This window comes from Necator americanus, chromosome III (assembly GCF_031761385.1).
Source record: "Necator americanus strain Aroian chromosome III, whole genome shotgun sequence".
Lineage (NCBI taxonomy): Eukaryota > Metazoa > Nematoda > Chromadorea > Rhabditida > Ancylostomatidae > Necator > Necator americanus.
This window is the reverse complement of record NC_087373.1, coordinates 38,867,334-38,881,694: the sequence shown is the minus strand read 5'-3', so window position 1 is coordinate 38,881,694 and position 14,361 is coordinate 38,867,334. Positions and strand designations below refer to the sequence as shown.

General features: G+C 39.4%; 3 protein-coding genes across 6 annotated transcripts; 1 reads left to right on the top strand and 2 right to left on the bottom strand.

The window, feature by feature from the left end:
• Positions 1 to 331: 331 nt before the first annotated feature.
• On the bottom strand, positions 332 to 831 carry RB195_012319 (uncharacterized protein; the record flags this gene model as incomplete). Its single annotated transcript, XM_064194123.1, has 2 exons — positions 332 to 661; positions 754 to 831. 2 exons carry the CDS (start codon positions 829 to 831, stop codon positions 332 to 334), a joined length of 408 nt encoding a protein of 135 aa, XP_064051706.1.
• A 692-nt stretch (positions 832 to 1,523) lies between these two features.
• On the bottom strand, positions 1,524 to 14,330 carry RB195_012317 (uncharacterized protein; the record flags this gene model as incomplete). 4 transcript variants are annotated; one of them, XM_064194121.1, is made up of 14 exons in its annotated part: positions 1,524 to 1,541; positions 1,689 to 1,841; positions 1,970 to 2,039; positions 3,505 to 3,626; positions 4,837 to 4,983; positions 5,266 to 5,309; positions 5,893 to 6,005; positions 6,431 to 6,533; positions 7,102 to 7,245; positions 7,376 to 7,448; positions 7,529 to 7,603; positions 7,718 to 7,750; positions 8,758 to 8,883; positions 8,944 to 9,015. In XM_064194121.1, the coding sequence occupies 14 exons, from the start codon at positions 9,013 to 9,015 to the stop codon at positions 1,524 to 1,526; spliced, it is 1,293 nt and encodes a 430-aa protein (XP_064051703.1). The 4 variants fall into 4 exon arrangements, with proteins under 4 accessions (XP_064051703.1, XP_064051704.1, XP_064051705.1 ...); XM_064194118.1 differs by lacking the exons at positions 1,524 to 1,541; positions 7,718 to 7,750 and adding exons at positions 13,736 to 13,890; positions 14,278 to 14,330 and having other exon boundaries at positions 1,677 to 1,841; positions 8,944 to 9,041; XM_064194119.1 differs by lacking the exon at positions 7,718 to 7,750.
• Positions 9,084 to 11,043, top strand: RB195_012318 (uncharacterized protein; the record flags this gene model as incomplete). Its single annotated transcript, XM_064194122.1, has 4 exons — positions 9,084 to 9,200; positions 10,429 to 10,458; positions 10,575 to 10,609; positions 11,016 to 11,043. The coding sequence occupies 4 exons, from the start codon at positions 9,084 to 9,086 to the stop codon at positions 11,041 to 11,043; spliced, it is 210 nt and encodes a 69-aa protein (XP_064051702.1).
• Positions 14,331 to 14,361: the final 31 nt, after the last annotated feature.

Genomic DNA, 14,361 nt, shown 5'->3' with positions numbered 1-14,361 from the left:
TATCGTAAAAAAGGAGCAAAAAAATCGGTGTCAGGGAAATGTCTTGCGGCACAGATGTTTGTGATATAATCGTCCAACAGGGACAGAGAACATCTCACGTAGCTCGAAAATCCGTGAATATAACTTCGATTTCAATGCCAAATTGTGAGTGATAGTGCACACATATTCAGGTGCTAGGCACCTGAATATACAGAAAAACCACTTCGCCAAAAATTACTACTAAACAGCCATGGATGGGATTATGGTATACTAAGCATCCGTGAGCGTGAAAGGGCCTGTGAAAACAATGGATGAGAGGAGAAGCTAAAATCAAATCAGAACTATTGCAGAGTCAACACGACATGAAACACGGTACAGTTGCGTAAGCGGCTGCGCTCGAAAATGCGCAGTGGAGCGTAGCAGCCAGAGGGTCTCCGATAGCACCATTCTTCGCTGCAGTTCCCGATGGTCCCACCTCGATTCCAACTGCTTTCTTTACTGCGCAGTTTCGACCGTAGCCGCTTACGCAACTCCACTGTGATTCATGTCGTTCTGACCCTACCACATGTGGCTTGCGGTGCAATTGCACAAACGGTTGCGCTCGGAGTGGGGCGTTTGAACCTCCTTCACGCTCACAGTGGTGTTCGATAACAACAACCGAAGGAGCCGCAAGACCGCCCGGCTGTGAACTCTGCTCGGAGCCATAAACGCATGGTTGAACGCTCCCAGCAAAATTCACAGTTCATATTATCGTAAGAGAATAGAAATTCTTACAGATGGTGCATATAAGTAATTGGAGAAGAACGACATAAGGAAGTGAAAGTCCTTTGCAATAAAATGATAATCACGCATTTATTGCATAGAAAAAAGGCAAGACAATAAACGTTCCTTACTCGTCAAACAGCTAGTTCGCAGAAACAATACCGTACATATTTCACTGGGTAATAATGACTAGATCTCTGCTAAATGAAAAGTCATCAGAGTTGCGTTTGTTCGAATCGAAAAGAAAAACCAGAATTAATATTTTGAAGCATGTACAATATGAACATATTCGAATAAAAGGAAGACGAGGAAAAAAAATTAACACGAGAATTTCAACCCGAATAGCAATGCGATACAATTCTTCATAAGAATACTTAGGTAGATGAAGATGATCTTGCAAGAATTCTACTAAACAAAAAGTTAAATTTTACATACGCATTAGTGTTATTACATGTACTATGCCAGTATTCTGAGGAACAATACTTGTCTTAATGTAACTGCTCATATAACCCAATTAATGGCTCACTTTGAGATGTCTTATGATCGAAGAGATGGATCCAAAATACCCGGAGAAATCAGCACAGTTTAAAAGAAAAATTAACTCCTGTATTGCTTCAGGAGCTGGAAACGACTCAATAATCGCACGTGGTAACGGCCCGTTGGCGCGATGGATGTCGGCAGTAGTTCATCTTTGATTAGTGGTGCCAAAAATGACCCACCCACACCCACACTTCTCCATTCCATTGTGATCAATCGCACCAACAAGCCGAGCCGAACTATCATCATCCGCTCGGGTGTATCTGAGGACAGAGACTAGTTATTAATAATATATAATATGTTGTTCATGTTCAAAGCTCATGTTAGTCATGGCTGAAAAGAACCCAAATCGCTGAAGCAGAGACTTTGCCTGCCGCCAGAAATAAATTAATATAATGTTAATTTAACACCAGGTAGAAGCTCCAATAGGCCATATTGAAAAGTAGAAACGCAACGGGAAACGCTGTACGGCACCGCTCGTCGATTCGTTGTGCAACGCGTCGTCCACGCAAATTTCGTAACGTTCGTGTCCAGTGCAATGCCCTCCGTGATACCTCAACCGTCTAAATTATTTCAATTGATTCGATTTAACGTCAACAGAAGTTGAGAATTTATTCAGTCGTTAAAATAATGATTGAAAGATAATAAGCGCACGAAAAATTATCAGAATGTAACCAGAAGTAAGGATTACATGATGGCGAAGGCGTGACAATGATGTTTTTGATCGTTTTCTTCTCAATCGTTCAGCTCCAACGAAGTACCTGGAAGGAGGAGCAAAATGAGACAAAAAGAATAACCACGAGCCTTGCACTATCACCTTTCGATTGGGTCAGAGAACGCACAATAATAGGATAACATGCGTTACTAAGGCTATAATATCGCAAACAGTCATTGAAGTTGGGGTTGGGACCTTCTATGGTCTTATCACCGGACAATGATCACATGCAAGACACTTGTTCACTTGTCACCTCGATGATCTAGAAATTGATGGGTATCGACGCGATGAGGGTAGGGGAACTCCAAGTTTAGCGCTGTAAAATGTTTCAAACTTGTGGATATATAGTAGGATGTGAAGAATTTTCCGGAGCTTTTCGTGTTATGAACCGTCATACCAAACATATTGGGAACTATGATGAGTTTTTTGTTTTTGGAGTTACAAGAATAAAAATACAGTTTGTTGATAAGATTGTTTTTACAAAGGACTAGCTATGTTGGAGAATGGAAAAGATGTCGTCCAGCTATGCATGATTAACTTTTTTATTGTCGTAGCCGTAGTAGAATTCCAAAACATTTTCAAATTTTCTGAGACTAAGAAGACACTAATCGTGGGTAGTTGCACGAAAAATTGGGGCAGATATCCAATTTCTACAAAGTGAATTCTTTTAGGAGACGCATCGACGGCAGAAAAAAACGACTTAAACTAACGAAGAACGATTTTTTTTCGGATTACAATGACAAAACATACTAGTCGAGCACAATCAGACGAGAAAATATCGCAAACATTCAGTCCATAATAACCAAAATTTTAGAGGATCCTTAGGAGCAAAACAGGTCACCAAACTAATGGGAAACAATTTTGATAAGGCTTGGCGTTTATATTAAAACAATATTATACGAATAAAAAAATGAAAACTATCAAAAACAACAAAAAAGAGTTGTGAGGAGTTAGTTGTTCTTTGTTACTAGGGAAAAAAGGTCTATAACGGTAACATGTGTATACTTTCGAGGCTAAAAGGTCACTTTGAACTAAATCTATGAGGTTATCTAAACATTGAAACTGGAACTGTGAAAGAACGGAGCTAGTTTGAACAACTACTGAAAATTACGGTCGTCCTGTTAGCAGACGAGACGTACCAATATATGAGATGATTAAAATCTATTAGATTTGTGCACTCAGGTGACATTAACGTTGCCAAGTGAAAAATTCGAGATTAACATTTCAGTTGAATAGTTCTGGAGGCAAAATGGAAATACATACTACATCGAGAAAGAGTACGGAAAGTCTTTTTAAAAAAACAAATAAAAAAAACTATTAACATATGTGAGCGCAAAACATTTGCCCAACCCTAGACAAAATTAGGTGAAATAGGTTAAATGAAGTGAAATCGATTACTAAGAAAAAGTCACTCTATTCAAGATACTTCTGAGAGGAAAAAATTATGCGACGCTCAAATTCCAAGCTAAAGAAAGGGGAAAAGGCTGCTTCAGTCAAAAGTTTCGACTCACCTGGCTCCATTAGTGTTGACATCTGCTGATAAGGTCCGGAGACGCGGCTCAGCTCGTTCAGGACTTAACATATTCAACGCGATGTGGTTCTCTCGACTCGTGATCCCGAGATCTTCATCATTCTACAAAATACAGCAGATGCAATAGATGAAGTCTAGTAGAAATGAACTAAAGTCTGATGCAAATGAGTAGACGTTAGCGCTCGAAGTGGGACCCTTGCTAGCCCCAATAGGGTTCCAGAAACTAGCGTGGATCCCACCACAGCACATCAGGTTACGCATTTGCACTAGTTCGTCGTCAGGTCGTTTTGACCCAACTGTACAAGATGTTACAGACAGAGAGAAATTACAAAAGCATTGCAGAGGTGCAAGAGCACAAATCATGGTACAGAATACGTATCTTCACCTTTGTGCATCTTCACCAGTTGCAGAAATCTTTTGCCCGAAATACGTCCTACCTGTACGCAAGCCGTGCACCTTATACAAAAAAGTAGAAGACAGTGGACATTAGCAGACTTTCATCTCATCTCACAGAAAAGGAGAAAGACACAATAGCGGGCATCAGACATGCCAAAGCAGCCATAATAAGTTACGAAAACACCAATTTGACATATGTAAATACAACAAAATTTACCTCTGATAGTTTTACCTCCGGCAAATCAACCTGGAATCAAAATACGAAGTGTTCTTTGCTTTAAAGAGGGTTTTACTTGTGTACTAATTAAAAATCCACATAGCACACACACATGGAGCATGTTCGAAGCCTTTTAAACTAACAACTTCTCTAAGGAACGTGATGCAGATGTATGGTATACTGCTGGAGTTGTTTAATTAACAGCTGGTTGAAATAAAAAATTTTATTGCTGTTTTTTTAATTTATATACGATGCTGTTGTGCTTGTAGCCGCAATGTCGATGGTAGCGCTTGCAAAAATTTTGATTTATCGAATATTACCGGCTTGAGCTGTTACGTACAAAGCAGCGCAGTTCTTATGATGTACAGTGCTTGGGTTGATCGGTCCATTTGGTAAAGATAAAGATAGAAGAAGAGATAGAGAAGATAAAGAGGATATAAATGTAATTGGGTCTGTTAGAATTAGTCATAGTGTAGGAATAGTAATCAAGGTCTCATTATCGGCTTTCCACGAGTACATCAGACAATTGTTCAACACAGAAGTGCAAAGTGGTTTTAGTCCAGGGACGCCTAGAAACCAGAAAAAATCAAAAAACACCAGTGAAAATGAAAACAAACGAAATGACGATATGATGAAAAACATGTTGATCAATGTGATAAATTTAATAGAAGTGAAAATTTGAAGTAAAGTTCAACTAACAAGATCTTCGATGTCCCTAGCAGCTCCAAATAGAGTCGACAAGGCTGTGTCAACAATTAAGGAAGGTTGCGGATCACATCGGATTAGTTCTTGATTCTTCGCAAAATGACATATCGTGAACTCAATCATTACTCCGAACACGAATGCCTGAAGAAACCAACATTGACCACATTTTTTTTCTGGGAGGAATTAATTATTGCTATACAAAAATCTCTGTCTACGCACAACAACAAAGGAAAGCATGTGGATGATTCAGGTTAGTTTCAAACAAAATGAAGACTGCGCACTTCATTAGAAGGAATTGAGAAGCAATGAGAGCAAATAATAAAAAAAGAAATGAGGAGATAGAAAAAAACAAAAAGAGAAGCAGATAACCGTTCAAAAAATGAACCAAGAGTAAGAGAAATTATCACTAAAAAATTGACTAACCATGCAAGATCCCATCCACACGTCGATTGCTTTCATATAGGAGACTGAAAAGAAGAGTTTTGGTTGCGATAGAACTCAGAACCACAATTTCGTAAATATTACTTTTCTACCGGTGATGTGCTTCACAAAATAATGGCAATTGTGTTCGCAAGTAGTTAAGTCCAATTTGAAAAAAAAAACCAACATATTGATCAAACCTATTCTGAAATTCCATCGGTACTAATTGATCCCTTGTCTTGAAATGGTGGTTAGTCATAGCTCATGTTACCAGAGGTAGAGTAATTACTTCGTGTTTCTCCCAATAATTAATATCCTTGAACCCCTATTTTATCGCAAGAAGAAGGACAACTCTTATTTTATTCTTCACAAAAACTTCTGTTTTTGCAAAAATCATTTTTTAAAAACCGAATGTCCAACATCTATTCATGAATATTACATCTTAATATTTAACTAGGAAAAAGAATAAAAACAGAAATGCAATAGAATACGAAACAATTAGAAGAAGATAGGAAATAGCAAAACAAGCAAGCTTTTCTCAAGCCTTAGGGCAGTTTGCTTCTGTGCTTTTGAGCCCTCAATCGTCATCGAAGCGACGTTTCCATGGAACTTCCATAGAAGAATACTCACCTTCTGGTAATGCGAGTTTTACAGCATTTGCCTGAGTGGAAATTGTCAGCAACGTTGTTATACTTAACGACACACGAGCTGGCGCTGAGTCGACATCGAGCCAGAAGTTGAACCTAAGCCATAAACTGTTAGAAACCCAAAGATAAGGTCACTATTGCTCACACTTGTAATAGTGAGTCTTAATTTTGATAACAGAAGGATCTACTACTAGAAACCAACAAATTCGAACTGGATTATATAAATACTGAAGTGGTGGTAAATGATTTATTTTACATGCGTGTTATGGTTATCCGAAACGCTATCTGCCAATTAGACAGGTGTGCGGTCAACTTATATGAGATATTGCATTGCTGACAAAAGCTCCAGCTTTTTCCCTACATTATTGTGAGTAACGAAACCAGTGTTCCCAGCCTACGGCGCTGAAAATAACAGATAGTTCAAGCTAAGAGTAATTCTTAACTTCATCGAACCTATTGATTCAATCTCACATACTTTGAATAGAAGAAAAAACTTCAGAAAAGTCTAAATTTAACGTTACCATGAGATGACAACGATTAGTGCGGTAGGCAGATACGTTTGCATTACATGGTGCATCATTTCACGTTCCACATAGAAAACCGCTGTCATGCAACTCCATACACCTGAATTGTTCGACCTATTTAACATATATTGAAATGTAATGATTACAAAGTCTTCAAAATCTTCCGATTCCATCTTTTTTCCTGCCAAAAAAGTGTTTTTCTCCTCTTGAATCATACTGTCGTCCATTGAAAAGACGAGGGTAGAGAAGGGTTACTCCATAATCGTAAGTAAGTCTTTCTCAATAATCCCAGAGCCAAATGGGAAAGGTTTTAACTATTTAAAGGTTTTAGCCATGTAAATTTTATAGGAAATTTTTATAAGAAATTGTACTGATGGAGTTTAATCCATCGAGTAGTCCATCAGGCTATGAACCTATAAGTAGAGGATAAGAGAAAGCTTGCTTTACGTTGATTAATCCTTTAATGACGAAACGACCGAGTTCAATTCAAAATCACTGAAGTTTATGAACAAATATACGGCTTAGACAATGACTTAAAGAAACCACCCGATGTACCAATCCGGTTTTTTATCCTCCCAAACAAAACAGGTGCCAATTTCTCGACACCGTATCGGATAAAAAACTCGTTTCACCTGACAATGGACCAATAAATGAAAAGAGCTACTTACCGGTTGCATATGTCCCGTTACAGTAACCAGTTCGAATATCTTTGAGCTGCATATCAGGCATAGTAATTTCTGGATTCCGATCGACGGGCAGAACGTCTTCTTTTGCTGACCAGACTAAGCGCAAAACAGATTCTGGGTACGCATCTGAAGAGTGTAAAACACCAAAATGTAGAGTTAAGCCAGTAAAATCTCGATGCAAAAAGGTTTAAACGTACTAGAACTCATAGGTGCAAAAATAAGAATGAAATAGATTTAATCTAAATATTAAACTTACAAGATAACACACGAAGAGGACATTCCTGCGAATCAAGGGGATATTTCCACAAATCCATGTTACAAGAAACAACCTAAAAACAAACGAGATTAATGGGACTTCATAATCCATTCGTAATTAATATAATCGTAACATATATGATATAGGGCTTACAACTGAAATTCTGGTATCATACCAAACCCGTCCATCTGGGTAGACCCATATGAGAAAGTTGTCATCGGTGACTTCCTGAAATTACAGCAGCATAGCAGATTTCAGTACTTCCTATATAATTTAGATAGTCTGGATGGACCTTAGGCAGCAGTCAGTAGCGAATTAAAACGCTCGGATAGAAAAAAAAACCTCTCGTTTACTCCTTTGCATCTCTTCTCTTTGCTTTTATCTATCTGTTATGAACCAAATGAGTGAAACATTCGGCACTACAGATACGAACTTCTTCCGAGCAGCCGATTTCCCTGACTTATACGAACTTCTGCTCTTTGGAATTGAAGGAATTTCGTGAAAATTTGCAGTTGACTACCTTTGTAAAGAGCATGAACTCTTCAGCAAAGAGTAATCCGTGGAAATTTCTCCCACTTCTTCTGTTTATTATATAATGCGCTCAAACGTAACGTTAGCGCTCTTAACATACGCCTTATACAGTACTCTAAAGAATCCGACTAGATTTTTCCTACCTAGTAGAATTTTCGTGGGCTGCCCTGCACACGTTGGTATAGTCGGTTCAAAACCGCCTGAGGCTCGGTACAGCCACGTAAGCTGATGCGCTCGAAGCGGCTCGGTGGACCGTAGCGGTTCGGACTGAGGGGGTCTTTAGCAGCCTTCATCGCTTCAGTTCGCGATGGTCCCACCTCGATTCCGACTTGTGGCTTCACCGCGTCGCTTTGGACGTAACCGCGTACGCAATTGCACCGAGCTTCATGTCGCTTGACTCGACTATGAAGCGTGCACGTACTACTGCTTTTTCTTTTCTGTATTTCTTCTTTGTCCTTTTTTACATGGTTCCTCTCCTTCATTTTCCCCATTGATTCTCCCTTGGTTTGAGATTGGCGGAAAGAAAAAGAAGGCGAGGAGATTTGTTCTGACTTACATCCATATTTGGTAAGTCTCAGGTACATATAGTGCTCAACTTTCTCCTATATATTTCTTCCTTTTCTTCAAGCAGCTGCCTCAACAATTTCCTTTCTTTTTTGGAAGTTGCGGACTTGTTATGGTACTCACTTTCATTATTTACCAAGGTTTTTTTTGGCTTCAGACTGGAAGTAATTTGGGGTGAAATCTAGTTGGGTCCCCTATCTAGTCCCCCCTAACCACCCCCATCCCCCAACCCACCCAACTACATTTTTTTTCGTAATTTGTAGCTGTAGATTAATAGCTGGACAAACCTGGAATGATGCTGATTTTGCGTTTGCGAAGTAGACGTCTGGATGCCACATCTCTCGAAACACCCTTTTATCTTTCACCAAAATTGGAGCGGTGTTGTTGTGCTGCAATCGGTGGTCATACCATTCCTGAATCTTTAGTGTATCCGCGTGAGGAACATTCACAAAATCACGGAAAGCAGTACTAGCCTGTTGAAAATACATGTCTAAATGGTAGTCCATGGTTTGTGCACTGAATGAGGACATCCCTTCGATGAACATCGATAGCGAAACATTTGTTGGAATTCCTGCAAGAAAAATTTGGTCCCGTTAAGCTGTGATGAGTTGAGATGGAAGGTTCTTCAAAAAAAAAGCATGCTTTCAGTTCACCGACGGCGTGTTGGGGTGCATTAAAGACACTTTATCACGACTTTGACGATGTTGAGGTCTCTGAGGGACAATATAGGGTTCGAGTTGTAGATTATAAGTATGAGCGCAACCACACTCAATTCCATCTAATCGTCCTTAAAAACTGCGTGGAAACCGCATTAGTCGCTACGAGGTACGTTAGAACGCGCCACCTTTGAGCATGTTCCGGTTCTCTCGCCAGCCTATTCATTGGTTTTACTTGAATACGAACGCTCGCTCGTGGACATAGCGCGCGTACAACGACGTTCTAACACGCTTCGTAGGAAGAAACTCTTAACTCTCTCAAGTCGTGTTGAAGAATACCGTTTTCCACGCCGTTTTTCAGCACGACTAGAGAGATTTGAGAGTAATCCTACTCATACTCGTAATATAGAACCCAAACTTTGTATTGTCCCACACAGGCCTCAACATCCTCAATTTCTTGATACTGCCTTTAAATAGATATTAATCGAATCGTTGTGCACATGCACTTCAAGTTCGGGCCTACTCTGCGAATGCACGTTTTGCATTTGCCTCTCATTTCATGTGCCGGAACAATGAAAACAGAAATTATGATAGCAAAAATGGCAAATTACACCAATAACGCAGCCAGATACGTGCAGATTTTAGCGCCTAATCGCTCTGGCTTCACTTAGAATTCGGCAGTTGAGCTTGTACGAACAGTTGGGGGTGACAAATAGCAGATATATTGCAGTCAAAAACGACATGAAGCTCGCTGTATGCACTTGCGTAAGCGGCTGCGCTCGAAGCGGTGCGGTGGAGCGTAGCGGTTAGCGTAGATGTGGGACCTTTGCTAGCAGCATTGATCTGATCGCTGCACTTGACAGTGGTACCACCTCGATTCCAGCCGGTAGCTCGACCGCGACACTTCGTACGTAGCCGCCTACAACGAAAATTTCCAGGTGGTCGAATTTGTGGACTACCATTTATTTAGTGTCAAGTCGAAACATCTTGACTTGTGGTGCGTAGCCGTGGGTCACGCCGCGGTCGCAACCCTCTACGCGGTTGCACCACAAGTCAGGTTGCTTTTACTTTAACACAAGCGTTTTATTCTGCTCTGCAACGTGGAGTTAGAGTTCCCGTCAGGACGAATTCTGAACAATAGTATAATGGTGCAAAGAAATAGGTGGGGAGCGGGTGAAAGTTCGTACATTAATTCATGAAATTTGCACATTTCTACGATTTCATCATCTACCTTCGTGTTACCAACTCGCTGCAAATGTTTACTGTATGTTTGCATAGAAAAATACCTGCACTTTATGTCAGAAACATCCTTCGAAGCAGAAAATACAAAAGGTATGAGCTCTTCTTCTATTAACTAAAATCTCGCTTTCAGATTTAGGGTGTTCTCTTAAGGATATCAAAACCTAATATCTTGAAATTCGTAGATGTTAACAAATGATACATTTCAGGGGCGTACGGACCTAGGTCTCTTTTTTCATAAGAGGTCAGTTATTCGAACTTAATTGTTATTCGAACTTTTTTTTGCTTTTCTTTGTGAAAATTTCAAGCAACAATGATTAATTGATTAGTTTCTAAAATGCAACCACCAAAATAAGAAGTAGAAAAAAAGAAAGCTACTTGATCGTGCAATTAGGCGAAACAAAACAAATCTCACTCCGAATAGTGCATTTTGTTGTGTTTGAACTTTTCTTCTTATTTCCCAAAACTGTAGTACTTTTACATGTATGCTCATCTTCTACAAGCAGATTTTCTTACTTTCTGTGCACTACCCCATATGTTTATGCAGAACTTTGTTGTCGATATTACGCAGCTGCAGACGAAAATACTTCAGACGTTCGATGCATAAACTTTTTTAGGGGGAGTTCTTGGTGCAATAATTACTTTTACAGGAGAATCGTCATCTTCGGTCTTAATTAACGCCAGATGAAGGTTCTGACGCAATCCTGATAATAAGTTGAACGAAATTAGCTGTTCTCTTCACGAGAGACAAGGTAGTGTTCATCTGTTGAAGTACTTGGATATCATTAGATTTCGTTAAACCATTCAACGTCACGGCGAGTGAGCATGACAGTGCAAAGCCAGTGAAATGAAAGCAAAACGCAGTTAGATGACAATGAGACACCAGATAATTACCTGATCCATGTTCGCGTACGTAGTCTAAAAAAATTACGAATTAGCGTATAATAAGTTAAGGTTGAGGATCAGAAAAAAGGCAGGAGTGTATTTTTGATGAGTTTTTCATTGAACATGTTACAAGGTGAAGTGAATGAACGGGAATAAAAGTGTCTTTAGTAACGTAACGGTTCACAATTTGAAACGGAACTACAGAATTTTAATTTTTTACTTAACTTTTGCTTTCTTCTTCTATTACTTCTTTAACCTTCAGCTTATATTCTTTTTATTTTCCTGCTGCCCCTTCTGTACATACTTTAGTGAGGTCAAAACGATAAGAAGCACGGTGCTGTTGCGCAAGCGGATGCGTTTGAGGCTGTGCGGTGGAGGTAGTGATTTGAATTGAGAAGGGACCATCGAGATCGGCAGCGGAAGCTGGTATCAGCGAGGGTCTCTCCTAGATTCTAATTGCTACGCTCCGCCGCACCGCTCCGAGCGCAACCGTTTACGCAACTGCACCGTGCTTCATGTCGTTTTCAACCTAATATATGTCTTGACATTTGGAATTGACGATGAATTCTCGTTTTACATAGAATTTGTGACTTCTCCTCGAGCAATATAATCGAAAACGGTATGAGTTTACCATTGGAGCTATTAGGAAGTTCCAGGCGAATAGCTGAGAGTGTGATTTGAAAAAGACAGTCCTTTTCTTATTATCTATTCCATTTGTTGATTAAAAGCAGCAGAACTGGCTTCTTCCATATCAACAATGATAGTATACCAAATTAATAAAATGAACCCAGTGGATACGGAAAATCTGTCTGAAGATGAAGTTCATCAAGGGTAATATTACTACCATTCTTGTACTACTTCTTCGTTATTTTCGTTCTACTTTTCTTTTTCCGTATTCACTGGCCATTTGATCGTTTTCAAACATGTCCTTAACCCTAGCGTTCTTAGATTTGTTTTTTACAGATGGAAGAAATTATGGATTAGGACTTGCCATCTACTCCGAGTACAACTAGAATTAGTGTTTATATTCTGCATAAGACAAAAATAGAAGGTGCGTGTAAAGGAGTCTGGTGGATTGAAGTTTTTAAACGATGGGTAGGTGTGGACCTTCACAGTAGAATTTTACTAGCTTTGCATTTCGATGTATGCTAGAATAAGGTATGAAAATGTGCCGTCGTACTTTTTTATTCGCCAACCCTCGAATAGGCGGTGAATGTTGGGTTCTCAGCGGTTTTTTTTTTGGATTTTATTGAGAAATAGGTCGTTTGCACTTTTTTAGTTGAAAATAAATGTAGCAGTGAAAAGCGTTGGCAAGATCTTCCGAATTTATTACAAGAGATTTTTTTCCTTTACAAGGTGGTATGCTTTGAATATTCATTCTTTTTGAATCTTACATATGTTTCAAGAGAGAGTTCAAAGGGGAGAAAGGAGAACATTTTGTACACCTTTGTACTTTTTATTTAATCGGGGCTGTGGAACTGCCAAAGCTGAGATTTATCCTTTTTATGGAGAAGAAGCAATGTTTGAAAGCACCGCACGCCGTTCGTCTTCTCGTTTTAAAAATGGGAGTTTGGAAGAACAATTGGACACTGGTCGATAAAATGGCATAGGCTGAGGGAAAATTCCTTTTTTCATTTCTAAAAAAAACAAGTACAAATTAACCAATGATATTCATTCGAAGAGTTCTTGGATGCCTCATGCAATTCTTTTTCAACTTTTCCAACGTTCTTTCTTGGCATTTTTTCATGTTTTTTTTTTTTCAAAGGATTTCTCATGTCTCAATTGCTTTCCGTACACAACACAAATCTCGAGAGCAGCTTTAGGGACTTTAATCATGATTAATGGAAAACGTAGAATAAGAATATGTTGTAGTTTTGCCCCTGGACATTCCATTCAGATTTAAGAATTAACAAAGTCAAAAAGATTCAAAGTGTGCTATTTCGTGAAAGAAGAAAAATTCCCTTCAAGATAATCTCTCTTTGAGATTAGAAGATCTTCAAGATTTGTCAATGTCTTTTATTTTTGCATTTTCTAATTGAAGAAAAACACTCAAAAAGCGATACGACTTTGGATACGACTTATTCCTCAACCCAGTATTACGCATGAAATCGAACTAGTTGAGATGCTTAAGTGCTTTTTTGTTGAACTTACCGAGGAAGAATATTTTGAGAGAGATCTAAGGATCTTTTTGCGTAACTTCTCTAGATTCACTAGATTATAGCTAAGCTCAATTATGAATCATGCAATCACTAGTTGGCAAGGTACACTACCACCGTACAATCTTCTTAGTGTTTTTATTTCGCTACGAATAGTTGCGACGCTATCCAGCTAGCGCTTAGTTATGTCCGCATGCCATCAGTTAGCGGAGCAAACCATGCGACGCAAGGAAACATAAACTTTGGCAAATGCTTTAGGTGAATAATTAACTTCTTCGTTTGGTGTTAGTAAGTATATGCTGTATTACGGCTATTTGCAAACGGCTTACCATCATATTGCGTGGGGGTGGCGTAACGGTTGTAGTAGGTTTCGTTACGTAATCGATCTAGAAACTCCTTGTTTAGCGGCACGAATGTTAAATCTTCGGCTCGAACCGTCCACCACATCAACGACTGCAGCAAAACCCACATCACCGCATCCCAGCTAAATTACTGAGGAGAAGATCAAAAAGTAAAGGAAACGTCATCGAAGAACGAAAGGCAGAAGGAGGGCACAACTTTTATTCCACGTGATATAAGAAAAGAAGTAAGAACTGGACGAAGATTTTGAAGAGACCAAGAGCATTCTAGTCAAGAAAAAGTATGGGCAGGACTAAGTCACAGAAATCATAGATCGCTTAAAGCTAGAGCTTACATGCTTACATAAAGCTTACATGCACAGTTTACTCGTTATAGACACATCTTTGCGATCCGAATCGCTCGCAACCGTCAGCTCAATCGCGCCGCTTCAGATGCAGCCGTCTGCGCAACTACACCAAGGCTCAGGTCGTTTTGATCCAACTATAGCAACACATATATGTGTAGTACTTACTTACTTGACTTAATCGGCGAACTGATGCCATCGCTTGACGCGATGACCCGCATCTTCGCCGAGGTGTGCCATCGTTGAAAATAG